At 40.3% G+C, this 13,880-nt stretch overlaps 2 protein-coding genes across 4 annotated transcripts in view; one reads left to right on the top strand and one right to left on the bottom strand.

Moving 5' to 3' along the window:
• Nucleotides 1-13,593, bottom strand: gpc2 (glypican 2). Its single transcript, XM_034208134.1, has 12 exons — nt 13,468-13,593; nt 12,641-13,195; nt 10,513-10,671; nt 9,223-9,357; nt 7,495-7,670; nt 7,301-7,381; nt 6,612-6,777; nt 5,743-5,873; nt 4,863-5,009; nt 3,748-3,884; nt 2,799-2,971; nt 1-2,450 (listed from the first exon to the last, which is right to left on the bottom strand). The coding sequence occupies exons 2-12, from the start codon at nt 12,816-12,818 to the stop codon at nt 2,176-2,178; spliced, it is 1,758 nt and encodes a 585-aa protein (XP_034064025.1). The 5' UTR covers nt 12,819-13,195; nt 13,468-13,593; the 3' UTR covers nt 1-2,175.
• LOC117541063 (cohesin subunit SA-1) overlaps nt 13,499-13,880 on the top strand; it is a 49,758-nt gene continuing 49,376 nt past the window's right edge. For all 3 annotated transcript variants that reach the window (XM_034208131.1, XM_034208133.1, XM_034208129.1), the window contains exon 1: nt 13,499-13,567. The gene's annotated coding sequence lies outside the window, so the exon portion shown is untranslated. The remainder of the gene's footprint in view (nt 13,568-13,880) is intronic.

Genomic DNA, 13,880 nt, shown 5'->3' with positions numbered 1-13,880 from the left:
TTTTCTTGAGGATATTTTTAATGGATCAGAAAATATCACTTGTTCGATACCAAAAAACTGTTACAACATGAAAAAAGTTGTGCTTTACTTTCACCATGAAGGAATGTGCCAGTGGTTGGGATGGATGAGTGGTCGTAATAACTTACAATTTACCTGAAATTCAAGGGAAATATTGCAGCCACATCCTTTTTTGACTGCTGATAATACAATCGATTACAATACTGTTGCTTGAAATACTGTGTTTTCATTTGTAGTTGTGCCACATAATACTGTGTTTGTAGTGAAGTTGTGTATAAGGTCAAACAGACTTTGAAGGGTTTAATTCCTTACATTTCACATTAAACGTAACAATTAGATTGCTAGTGATTAGGAGTAAAATGTGAATGTTCTTAGCCAAATATGAGAATTAAACCCTCCTCTTTTTCAACAGGACATTTGTGAATTTCCTCATTCAACAGAAACGTTTATTTTCACATTATCTATGGCCTAATATCATAATAATTTAATATCCGCCATCCTTATCTCTGCCATTTTTTGTAATCCTATCAGGATTTCAATATCTTTAAAGAAGTGGTTAACCATTTTGAAAAAAATTGCTTTCTTGCTAAAAGTTGGAAATGGTGCAAGCAGCTTGTTAGCTTAGCATAAAAACATTTAAAAAAGGCGAGATAGCAAATATAATAATTATTTTCAAGGGTAAACAAACACCTCTCAGGCTCACAAATGTTGTTTGGTTAACTTATATAAAAACCTAGGTATCAAAACGTGAATTTGCAGTTTGGTGGGTGTTGCGTGCGGTAACAATGTTTATGCTAAGCTAACTGGCTGCAGCGTCACCATACAAAAATGAGGGCCATTGATTTATCCTCTTCCCATCTAACTCATTAAAACTAGAGTATGTCAAAAATCTTTTAATTTGATCTAGTCCTGCGCACTGTCCATGTTTTCCTCCTTGATTTCATCTTCATCAAACAACATTCAGTGCATGATAATTAATAGCCACGCTTGACAGCATCTTTCTGTCAACATTTGGTCCAAGTTTACACTCGCTCACTGTTTATCATATTTTGTTGCTTTTAAGAAAAAGGGGTAAAAAAGCACTGCATTAAAAAAACATCCCAATCTTCTCAACATGACCCCTGAACAGTGAAACCAGAACATACAACAGACAATATAAAACCATCCTACAAACACACATTCACACACACTTCTCCTTAATCTCTGGCTGAAAATAATCAATGGTCTTTTGACCAAATATTGTATAATAGGCTAATTAAGTGTTTGGTTGTTATTGGTTCAATAACAATATTTCATAATGATTGGTTTACGGAAATGATCAATAAATACAACTTGTTTTATCCTTTTTCATAACACAGAGTAAAAAGGCTGACACTTTAAAAAAAGATAACACTCAACCCTTCCCAAAATCATAACAATAAGAACAATGACATATTATATTACAAATAAATTAAAAACATCAATATATTACATTAGTTAACCCCTTGTTGTCACAAGTAACCCCAAAGGAACTTGAGCTTTTCGGTACATTCAAAATAAATGTTGTTTTGGTTTCAAGAGTCACACTATTGACTTTTTTAATCTCCAAGCCAAAATACGGAGGTTTAATTAAGTAAGTAAATTAAATCCTACTACTTCCACAGATTAAAATGAACCACCACCACACTGAAACCAAGATCGATTAAACTAATTAACTTAATTTCATGAGAAAGCAGCAATAAACCACAAGCCTGCTAACTGAAATAAAATGGTGATTATCTCCATCTAAAAGACCACCAAACCATGAGAACATGAGCTAACTAAATTCCTGTTTTTGTACTTTTTGTTTCCCTCTCAGACGTATATGCTCCAGCAATACATTCAGCATCAACACTCCAATAGGTCAAACGAATGACAAACGAAAATGGCAGTAATTCTAACGTATGGTTCATAGGAATCAATGCCTTGTTATACCTCTTGTGTAGCTTGGGCAGTAGGAATGATATTCACTTTAACCTATTTATGACGTGCTGTTTAAAGGTTTTTAATTATTGCTAAATTAGCCTGATTGTGTCTATTTTTTCCTGCTGGTTACAAAATGGAATGACTTATATCTTCATAATGTGCTTTAGACTCCAGTGTGACATTAAACCTCCACCTACAGACTGTATTCACCAGCTATCTCCACATGGGGGCAACAGTGACCATGAAAGGCAACAACAAAGGAACCGGGGAGAAAGACAGCTTGCTTGTTGCTGATTTGATCCGACCTTGGCCGTTGTTTTTGTTCCATTTGGATCCGTTTCTTTCACGGACCCGAGGTGGCTTTGCAGGGTTTGAAGCGGGGCTGCGAGGGGGTTTGTTGTAGGGCGGGGAGTAAGGCCCATGGCCGGGCCAATCATCATTGTACCTTTCCCCGTCATCTCCACCTCCTGAGCCACTGCCCTCCTCACCTGGAACAAGGAAAAAGAGAATTAAGACTATAAATTGTATCGCTTGTTTTGGAAAAAGCTCCTTTTTGTAATTGACCAATTGTCCTTCAATGTTGGATAGTTATTATATTACAAAATACTTACATTTTCATATGTTTGCCTGTAATTCAATATTTGACCCTTTATAGGTCAGATCATTGTAATAAAATAAAAAGTTCAACATATTTCCCTGAAAAATAGCTGTCAAAGGAAAAGATTCAAATAAAGAACAAATACTCTAGTAAATGCATCTAGTTGCATTTCACCACTGCATACAGGAAATGCATCACTTAATACTCCTTTGGGTTATACAGATATTTGAACACTGACTGTCCATGAAGTCCATGTCCTGTCCGGTCTGAGCGTTTTTCAGTTTGTTGGTCACGACCCTCAGCTCCATGATCAGCTGCCTGGTCCTCACTTCCGGCCGAGAAATGTCCACTTCCACCTCGGGGTTATTGATCTGGCTGGCCAGCCCGTCGCCCATCACATCTGGCAGGTACCTGAGCACACACACACACACACACAGGTTAACTTTACTGTGGTTCATGGACCAAAACTCAGACATCATGAATGCACACAAGCACAGATCTTTTTAAAGCAATGCTGTGCAATTTCACACAGTTTGTGTTGATAGGAAACAGTCTGTAACACAAAATTAATGAGCATAACACCACATGTGAACATTGTGTATTTTTACAATAACTATGTTCACCACAATAACTGGCTTTGTTCCCGAGGGGGAGCAACCCACTCTTTTTTATTAAATTGCAGCAATGTGACCCAGACTTATTTAAAAACTTCCATGTGTAACTTTACAAAATTCCATGTTTTTAATGACACAGCTGGCCTTGATGTGAACTTCAGTCAGCATCAAGTCACAAATGATATATAACAGTACATTGTTACATGTTATACCTTTACCTGCTGTGTTTAACAACAGCCTTACAGATCTGCTAACTAGTTACTCTTGTTCGAAGCCATGTCCCTTTTCTTTTGGACTGTCTTTTGATTTTTCAATATAAACTGGACAAGCTATTCCACATTTTCATTCTATTTTCTTTTTTGTGTGATATGAAATACATGTCTGTGTTAGGCTGTCTCTTTGAACATAAAATAAACCAGCCCCACACAGAGAGCATGTAGGTGACTGGTGGTGGTAAAATGAAATTAACAAAATTCTATCTGTTGCATCCGTTCCACCTCTGCACCATCACTCACTCCTCCTCCTCCTCCTACACCTCTACCAAACCCAACCCTCCACTCTCATCTCGCTCACCTCCCCCGGGTCTGCCCGTTCCAGCAGCGGTCCTCATTGGTGACGTCGGCAGCTATCCTCTCATCGTTACAGATGGTGTGTGGGAGGGACACCCAGAAGCCACGCATAGGCCGCAGTCTTTCCTTCAGCTCGGTAACCTGAACGGAGGCGGAAAGAAATCGGTTATGACTAAGACCTGGTCAAAAGTATCCTTGTTTGGTATGGCTGGCCGGGGGAAACATATTGAGGCTTCGGTGCTGATGCTGGCCAAAGTCATAAACTGACTTGACACTGCTTCAGGGTTACTTCTCAGACCACATCTCTTTTTATGTTTTATAAATAGATATGAATACCTATCTTCCTCCTTCTCCCTCCTCTGCTCTTGGTTTCAATTATTTTCCTGCACTTCTATCTTTCAATACCACTCAGCAGTCACAGGAGTACTGTCTGGCCTCTGACCGCTGCACTCTTTATTATTAGTTTTTCGCATCTGGCTATATCACCAGTTTGTCCTCTTTTCTTCCTCCTCAGTTGCTATGTCTGAACCCTGACTCATGCTCAGTGCAAACATGTTGCCTTTTTGTCTTTATTACAGTTTCAAAAGCATGTACTGAAATCCCACTCAACACAAAAAAGTGACCTGCACCAAAAAATGTTGAGTCTCTAAAACCGCAATATTGTGAACAGAGTCTGTTCACAATATTGCGGTTTTCAAAAAAAGACTTAATCTGAGGTCCATGCAGTTTTTCATCTTTTAGCTCATTGTTTTGGTTTTCTTGCATGCAACTAAAATGTTTTGAATGACTGCTGTTATTATGTATGCATTTAGCGGCTAAAGAGACAATAATAATTCCATAATCTTTAGTCTATCAGACCTAAAAAAAGATAAAAACTACACACTGATGCTTGTCTTACATTGGTAAACAGGCCAGGTACCAAATTTCAAATGAATGCTTATGTTACTTTGTTTGCTGGATATTTAATAAGCCCTTTTTGCCACAAAGAGATTAATGTTTTTTCTTTGTAGCGTGTTGTGCTGACCAAAAGAGCCATTCATGCAGTTTTAAAGGTGTCTCAATTTCAGTATAGTAAACACATCTGACTGAATGAGTAGCTACAGTATGCTTGTTTCTCACCAGTCGGTCCAGGTTGGTGCCTGCAGCCGTGGTGGGTTTCTCCTCGGGGGTGTAGGTGCGGAAGGGCCTCCTGTTTCCCCCTGACGCTTTAGGGGAGCGTTTGGACCGTCCTGGAGCTGGACGGGGGCTTCCACAACCTTGAAACACCTGAGGTAAACAACAACAAATCAATACAGTTGAAACCGCTGTATAAAAAGTATTATAACAATTGTAATACCATCATCATCATCACAACAGGCTTTGAGGAATCTCTGGGATAATCTTGAACATATCTTCTCCAGTCTATAGGACATAGTTAAATAACTCTTTTATTGCATTGACTATCCTTCAACCTGCATCCTTTTCACCTTCTACTTTATTTGGTGATCCTTTGCGGCATCCCATGTTTTAGGAGTCAAGGCGTCCTTTGTTGCATGGCATTCTATCTCTTCTAATTTACGGTCATTTCTTTACTTTCAAAATCTCTAAGAAAAGTGTAAAAATAACCTGCCAAAAACACGTGAAAGTGATCAAGAAACAAATATCTGCATTACGCCAAATGACTTCAAGGCAGCATCACACAAAGCTGAGCTGTAAAGGAAAGAGCTGCCTCTCCTGAAGCACCGCTAACACAAACCAGGATTTTCTGGTCGTAACGAGATGTGGGTGTCATACTGTGAGGCTGCCATGCTCCCTGTGAATAATTCCTATCAGGTTTACCGCATGCTGTCACATCATTTTTTTTTTAAAGAAGGTAAAAAATGATCTTTATGCACTTACAAAGGTTTGATAAATACTAAAAGAAAAGCTAGTCTGCAAAATCGGAAACCATTTAAAACAAATACATCCATTGAATTCCCTATTTGTAGGGGAATGGTTGGCATTGGGCTCTCTTCCTTGCCTTAGTGGAGATGGTGACGCTGTTTTCCTGCATGTGCATGATGGCCTCCGACACTTTCACAGAGATGGAGTCGGCGGCAAGCTCCATGTTGAACGGGCCCTCCAACTTCTCTGAAACCTGGTACAGAGCATCTGATAGAGGAAATACAAACATTAGAGATGCAAAGGTAATACAGTTCTACTATAGTCACTCAAGTTCGGATTGTCTGGGGTTAAATACAAAGAAAAAAAGTGGTTGATGAGCCTATTAGTAACCCTGATAAACATCAAGCCGGTTTCCTGTGTCTTGAAACTCATGTTGAACCAACTTCAAAGACGTTCCTCTGTGTATGAGATTACAGGATTGGAAGATTGGGAAGCAAGCCAACATAATATGAAGAGAAGTGTGAAGAATAATGGATGGATAAAAAGGGTACATGGGGGTGATATGGGTCCGGGTGCAGTGCACAGGGATTGAGTGATGAAAGGTGAGAGGAAGCACTGCACATGAATAGGGGGGAAAGGGGAAGGGACATATGGGTTTGATGAAAGGGGAAGGGAAACATAGGAAGACAGATCAATTGTGAAGGAGCAGAGAAGCATGAATGATTAATGGATGAGGAATTCATTATGGGGAGAGAGGAAGTGAAATTAAATGAGTGACAGAGGGCAATAAGAGGTGTCTCCTTTTAGCTATGCACAATTGAATAATTCTAATAATTGAAAAGGCTTTTAAAATTTCATCTGGAGCAGAGCAGTTTTTTCCCTTTACGACCTTATTTAATTAAAACTGAAGGTATTGTTGCTCTTTGACATATGAATAATTTGTCTCAACGGGTCATGCACCTGACCCTAAAGCTACTTCGAGTTGTTGTTTTCCCTACCACCCACCTATGAAATTGTTCCATTCGGTTTCCAGGTCGCCCTGATTGGCTAAGCAGCCCTTCATCACGTTAAGGCACAGGGAGTGGCAGGGTCTCACTGAGGGCATGCCCCGACACAGAGGGCAGTACCACTGACGCATCAGACCACGCACACACTCTGATTCTGCAGTCAACTAAAAACACACAAAGCAGAGGGTCAGAGGGTTAGGACAAGAAGAATAACATTAACATTATTAAAGACACCATTTATAATGTTCAGCCACTAGTTGTATCTGATAGGGAATTATTCATATGGCCCTTTGTTTTATTCTTAATCATCCTGGTTTCCCCCTCCTCTCCTAGGGTACGCAGAGGGGATACATTGCCATTATAACTCAACAGATGAACATTGTTTTAAGTTGCATCACTAGACACCTTTTCTAATATATTGGAGTCCAACTTTTTAAAGGTCATCCCACATTTCAGAACTTCCTGGCATCTTATAGAAATAAAAAATAAACGTGTAATATATTTGACACAAACTACAGATATTTTAAGTTGCATCACTCGACACCTTTTCTAATATAATGGAGTCCAACTTTTAACAAATAAACTGAAACTTCAAGCTTTAGGATTCTTGATGATGAGGTTTTCTCAATCTTTATTTTGCAGATTAGACATCCGTACAAGAACATCTCAGTACAAATAACAACTCACCTTTGTTGCTTTGTTAACAATATCCCGACCAGTAGCCAAGCCCTGAGATAAAGCTCGGGCTGCGATAAAAGCCCTCATCACCTGATTTCAAAAAGGAAAGAGAGCACAATAATGTAAGTCATTTGATCATAGTAAATCTGCATAACTGTGAATTCTGCAGTATCAAAGCCTTCTTAACGTGTTTTATCACATACTTGTACGCGTAGTCTGCGGGGCACATCCCCAAACGGCTGCAGCTGTTCTGCGTGTTTACTGACACACTCCAGGTAGTCCTCACTGAACTGATACTGGGGGTTGACCAGAGAGAAGACCCGCTCTACCAGCCTGGACCAGAAGTCTGAGAGCACCTCTGACAGGCTGACACTGCCCCCTGTGTGCACAAAAACACCCGTCAGCAGAGTTGATGTATGCTGTTCCAGAGCTTTAAATTGAGATTTTCCTCCGAAGCTCCAAACACACCGAATTAAACCCTACAGAAAATACAGACGACATTCAGAAAAATGCACCTGACTTTTGTTATACAGTGTAAATGTTGACTACACACACTGTACTCGTGTTTGGAGAACTTTGATGGTTATAAAGATAGCCAAGTAAACTTCAATGTTTTGGAAAAGGCTTAGCTGAAATTCACTATCAGGGCTAACCACATTAAGTGGTCCAAGCTCCAGTCCTTCAAATGTTTAGGAAGTATAAAATGTTGGGAAAGTATCTCTTTCTCAACAAATGTATATTGTGCTCAGTAATACAACTCTGGTTGGTGCAAGCAGCTACAGGATATTGTAAACAACTAAAGTTAAAGTATATTGGCACATTTTTCTTAACAGACTACATAAAAGTGAAGAAGTGACAAACCTTTCTTCAATGAATATTGTCTGTTCAACCCTAGCATTATATGTGATGTGCTCAGGTTTTCCTCATGACCTTAAATGTGTATGGGTGCTTGTCATTCTCCGTGCATTAGCCAACTGGCAGACTGACATGTGACTCTCCAATGTGTTGTCTACAATGCGGCCTTAAATAAGCCATACATGTTGTTTGGCAGACAAAGACAGGTTGACTAAGCAGCAACAGCCTGCAGACAGACTCGCCAGCAAGCCGCTGTGCTGCCAAAACGGAGCGATCCGGAACACAAATAGAAACCGTCGTCTGTGGAAATCCAATTCTCTCTTTAATTGTTCTCCAATTATTCTTGCCATCCCAATTCTCCTCAAAAGGCAATGCTTCCTTTTTTATCAAAGTGGCTGTGGATTTACCTCGGAAAGGATGTCGACTGCTAAAACAAGACTAAACTGCGACTGCAACATAGAATCATCACAGCTCTTTCCCAGATTACCATTTTAACCAGACCAGCCAAACACTTCTCTGTATTGATTCATTCGTATGGTGGTGAGGTAGGAGTACAGTTATTTGTCTCTTGAAGGGTATTTTTTGTTGTCAATTCAGGCTTTCTTTTGACTTACACAAAATCTAGTGTTCATTTCATTTGGAAAATATTTGTTTTGCCATTTAGTTTGAAGTTGGGAATGAGAGAATAAGAGAGCATAGAGGGGCATGCCAAATAAGTCAGGACTTGAATTGACATTTGCATTCCATGGTATGCATCTTAAACCAACAGGATGTCCATGATTTCACCGTTTGATATGGCAAAATCAAACCCACTGGGATGTATTTAGCATATACCATTAGATAATTTCAATACATAACAATAAACTAAGGTAAAGTGATCAAACTATTTAAAACATCCCAGTTTCCAAGGTGATGTCTTAACAAGTTTTCTTTTACTAGTTTTAAACTCAAAGATATCCAGATCAATGTGATGTAAAACAGAAAAGCAGGAAATCTACATTTGTGAGAGGCTGAAAGCAGCCTTGTGAATTGTCTACTCAGTTAGTTGAATTATCGTTGCAACTGACTAAACTAACCAGAATAATATCTGCGCAGCTCCACAAACAGCTCCTGGAACACGTGTGCGTTCTGGGTGAAGAGCCGTCCGTAGGTCTTGGTAAACATCTGGTTCATCGACTTCTCTGACAACTCAATGAGCTCTCTGAAAAATTCTGCAGACAACAGACAGGAAAAGCAGATTAGATATTAATTTATCATCCATTTTATTCTCTTCCGATATCTTAGCCAGGTTTCTAGGTACGTGGGCGCACAATTAACAGCTCATAGGGACAGTTACATCAGATCCTGCACGCTGTTAAATGAGAATAACAACGTGTACTCTATTTAGAACTCATATGTAGTCTCCCACTGCTACAGCTTCTTTAAATGATTCACCATGTACATTATATAAACGGATGAGGAGAGAAAAAAAGGTGATAGCAGTCCACCGGAGGTAGGAGGAGAACGTGTAAATTCAGCTCTGTGCTGGGGCTGCAACTAACCTGCAGCCATACATACAGAGATTGAGACAACGTGGGCTGAATTCTCTGAAATACAGCCACTAAAGCTGTCTGGGTAGATTTCCCTACAGCCACCATTTGTTGACAGGGAAACTCGACCAATTTGTATACATGTTTAAGTTCAGTTTTCAGCTACGGTTAGGTTTTGTTTATGACGTTTTCTGTGGCTCCAGAGGCAGCGCTCAAACATCTGAAAAGAAAACCTGCTGGTGTCATAGTGATATCATCAGGGTTACCTCCGCTACGGTTGGCTAAAGCAAAAAGTACAATAATTTGTTACAAACTGGAGCTGTACATTTGTTTAGTGGGGTATTTACCATTTACCAGGCAAAAAGGAATCTAATCAAAGTTGTGTTGCATTATGGGAATTGAGGATCTAGTTTTCTGGATCTTAACCCATACTAGGGACTAACTGTCAGGATATCCCAACCGTTGCTACTAATCATGATTCAATCATTTGTATATCCTGTCTCTTGTGAGTCCCTCAACTTTATGAGAGTGCAATGCTAAAGTTTCTGAAGTTACTTTGGTTTCAGCAGTTATTGTGTGTCGGTTAAACATGAATAAGAACCATGCTATGCAGGAACTTTGCAATATTCATGCACTGCTGCTTTTAGATTCCAAAGTTAAAAAAAATTGAGACTCAGAATCCAACCATCTGAGTGCCGTTGAATATCCTTAATACGTTTTTAATCTCTGCACTCCATTAACTCGGTAGAGGGTGATGTGAGGAGAGAAGACTTAGACTACATTTAAGAACAGATAATATGACTATAAAGAATAACTGCTTCTGAGTCAGCCTCTCACCGTCAAACCTGCGGTGTCTCTGGGTAAAAGTAGTCAAAAGGAACTGGCTGTTCTCCTCGACAGCTTTTAAGAAATCCCTCTCGCTCTGCAGGGCCAGCGTTTCCTCCATCTGACTGGAGCAGCAGGTGTAGTCTTGAGGACAGAGCCGCAGGTGCTCACCTACACAAGGCCAGGGAAGAAGGTCAAAACATAAGTGGAGAAAAGGTATTTGGCTTAAACATAAGATATTCTATTGTTGTGTTTCTGTAAGGCACTTTGGGCTGCATTTATGGCTAAAAGCTGCCATTAAAAAAAAGTCATAATTAACATTTTAATGAAAACAAAGCCCTTTTTTCAATGACATCAGCATCTTTTATCAGGTTAAAGCAGATGTTTTAATGGAAAACCAAATTCCTCCAATCATCAGTCTGTTCAGTTACTGAGGGGAAATCCTATCAAAGATAAGGATGTGATAGATAATTTTAATTTCCCTGCATGAATTATTCAGCTTCAATCTGTCTTTCTTTGTCAACTCAGGTTGGCTCTTTGATATGTCAGAGGTAATGATATGCAAACGACAAGCAGGGGAGACAGACAGACACAAAACAAAACGGCGCTCTGAATGTGGAAAAGGTTTGAATTCTTTGTCTGTATAATTTAACATCTAACATGAATATTGCTGCTGTTAATACAGGGGAAAGTCTCCCAACTCCACCCTCGCTGATGTCCCCCTCTGCCTCTTTTGTTCTCTCTGTGTGTCTCACTATTAGCCCCTCTCTCATCCCTCTATTTCCATTTCTAAACTGCTTCTCTTCCTCCTTCGCTCTCCCGGCCATCTGCTCCCCTGGCCCACGGGACAGGGAGCCAAGACTCAGGCAGAGATAACACACACACACAATCAACACACACACACACACACACACACACACACACCACACCACACACACACACACACACACACACAACACACACACACACACACACACACACACACACACACACACACACACACACACACACACACACACACACACACACACACACACACACACACACACACACACACACACACACACACACACACACACACACACACACACACACACACACACACACACACACACACACACACACACACCACACACACACACACACACACCACACACAACACACACACACACACACACACACACACACACACACACACACACACCACACACCACACACACCACACACACACACACACACACACACACACAGTTTTTCACTACAATTTACTCAAACATTTGACAATTTATTTTCCAAGTCTGTCTAAGGGTAAAACACACACACAATGTTATTCTCTCACTAATATTTAAATGCAAGGCTGAACTTCCAAGAGGTAGACACATCTTTAGCCACTCATGTTCTCCAACATTTGATCCCTCACTTGGTCAGACATCAATATTTAACCAAATGTTCCCTTACTTCCCATCTTTCCTGTATCCCTGCCTCTAACCAAAACTTTAAATTATCCAAAACCCACAGATATTAATCCATGTGATATGGTTCAATTTAGCAGATAAGATTATCTCCAGTACACAGAGCCTATGGGTATATGCAGGGCTTTAACATTGGCCCAGTAGGCAAAGACTAATTAGGGGCGAGGTTCTTTGTTGCACCGGTGTTGGCAAATTGCTCATCCCCTTAATCATCCTATTTAAACAGCACCAGGGGGAGGAGGGGGCGGGTGTAATTTGTTTTAAACCACCCGGTATTGTTTCTCCGGAGGAAACCTCACCATTGATATTCCCACATTATGTCTCTGGTGGATATAAGTGAGTTGTGTGCAACCTTGTAGTTTTAGATATTACTTTTCTATCGTGACTTTAGGTATTTTATTTAAAGATAACCTAGTTTGTTGCTATAATGTTCCCATGATAAATAATTTGTGGTGGTGAGCAGCGAGTTCATAGTGACCTGGATGTGCATAATGGTGTTTGTATGCATGTCATGACAAACAAGGGCATTTTGCTGCAACATGTATCTTACATTTGAATCAAAACTTGAATTAGTCACTTATTTTCTTATGGATCATGGGACGGTTCTGCATGAGCCTCTTATCTAAAAGTGTGTGATTCATCCCACTGCAGGGTAGATGCAGTCTTACCGGAGATTTGAGTCACCGGAGCGGTGCCGGTGCTGTAGCCCTTCTCCGCGTACACCTGCCGGGTGTCGGCGCAGCTCCTCCCGGCAGAAGCCACGGGACTCCGGCTCCCCGACAGCGAACACACCGCACACAGAAGCACCAGAAGCGGGTACCTGGAGGAAGAAGAGCGGGTATCCATCTTCACCGCAGGACGTAGAAAAAGACAGCAGGGGAGAGGGCGGCTTTAAATAAAACCAGACGGGTGCAGCACCTTTTCAAAATGAATGAATGGGCGGTTTGGATGCACGCAAAAGTAAAAACAGTATCCCAAATCCTCAGTCGTTTAAAAGAGTCATAGTTTTCCCCGATAAGTGCAATGAACAGATGCATCCGGGCTGGTTTTTACATCACACATATGTCTCCATGCACCGTGTCCAGTTAATGTACAGTCCTTCCTGGGAGATCCTGTTGTACGTAGATGTAAAGGGTGTGTGAATGGGGCACTCCCGTCGCTCAGACTCATCCAGCTCACTCTGTCAAGAGGGCAGGGCTGGCAGCGTGATACCGGAAAAGGGCCTGTTTTCAAAATAAAAAGCTATTTTAATGTTTTTTACAAGGTTTTTTTTATGCCATAAAACAACATCATCATAACATGTATATTATATAAATGACATGTATTTAAAGGAATATAAAAAACATGTTTAAGAGGTTTTTTTTAAATGACATACATTTGGAGATTAAAGTATAATATTCATTAGTATTTTCAGTATTTGAAGTTTCGACTGTATCTGATTTTTCAACAAAAAAAGCAATTTTAGGCAAAGGCATTTTATTTTAAAGGTTCGTACCAGAAGTTGTGTGTTACTCCAGCTGGTTTGACCATGGTGGTTAAGCCTATCAAACCCAGAACAATGGACCGTGCAGAGGAGGATCAACAGCGGAGAGAGGGTGAGGAGCCCGCGGTGGAGGGGCGGCGAGCAGCTGAGACACACCTCAGGGTCCTAAAAACTGGACAGACAGACAACAGACAAACACAGAGCAGACAGACTGCAAGAATATAGACAGTAAATAAAGAAACGTGTAAAAGAAATGTCCTTTAACAGTGTAAAGCCAAATGACATCCTATATTGTGAATGCGTAGAATTATACTTATTTAGCAATAATTAAATATATAGTTTGATTTTATTATATCATTTTCAAATTAATTCAGTTTGTAATGACGTCCGTTGAATTTCATGAAGATAGTCACATTTACGTTACC

This window comes from Gymnodraco acuticeps, unplaced genomic scaffold (assembly GCF_902827175.1).
Source record: "Gymnodraco acuticeps unplaced genomic scaffold, fGymAcu1.1, whole genome shotgun sequence".
Classification (NCBI taxonomy): domain Eukaryota; kingdom Metazoa; phylum Chordata; class Actinopteri; order Perciformes; family Bathydraconidae; genus Gymnodraco; species Gymnodraco acuticeps.
Note: the sequence above shows the minus strand (reverse complement) of the source record. Positions and strands in the feature narration are given on the sequence as shown.

Excerpts from the sequence above, each read along its gene's own strand:
- gpc2 (XM_034208134.1), bottom strand. The coding sequence starts at position 12,818 with ATGGATACCCGCTCTTCTTCCTCCAGGTACCCGCTTCTGGTGCTTCTG. Across the intron at positions 6,778-7,300 it reads TTGTTAACAAAGCAACAAAG|TTGACTGCAGAATCAGAGTG; the intron begins GTGAGTTGTTAT and ends GTGTGTTTTTAG. Across the intron at positions 3,885-4,862 it reads GCACCAACCTGGACCGACTG|GTTACCGAGCTGAAGGAAAG; the intron begins GTGAGAAACAAG and ends GCCTCCGTTCAG.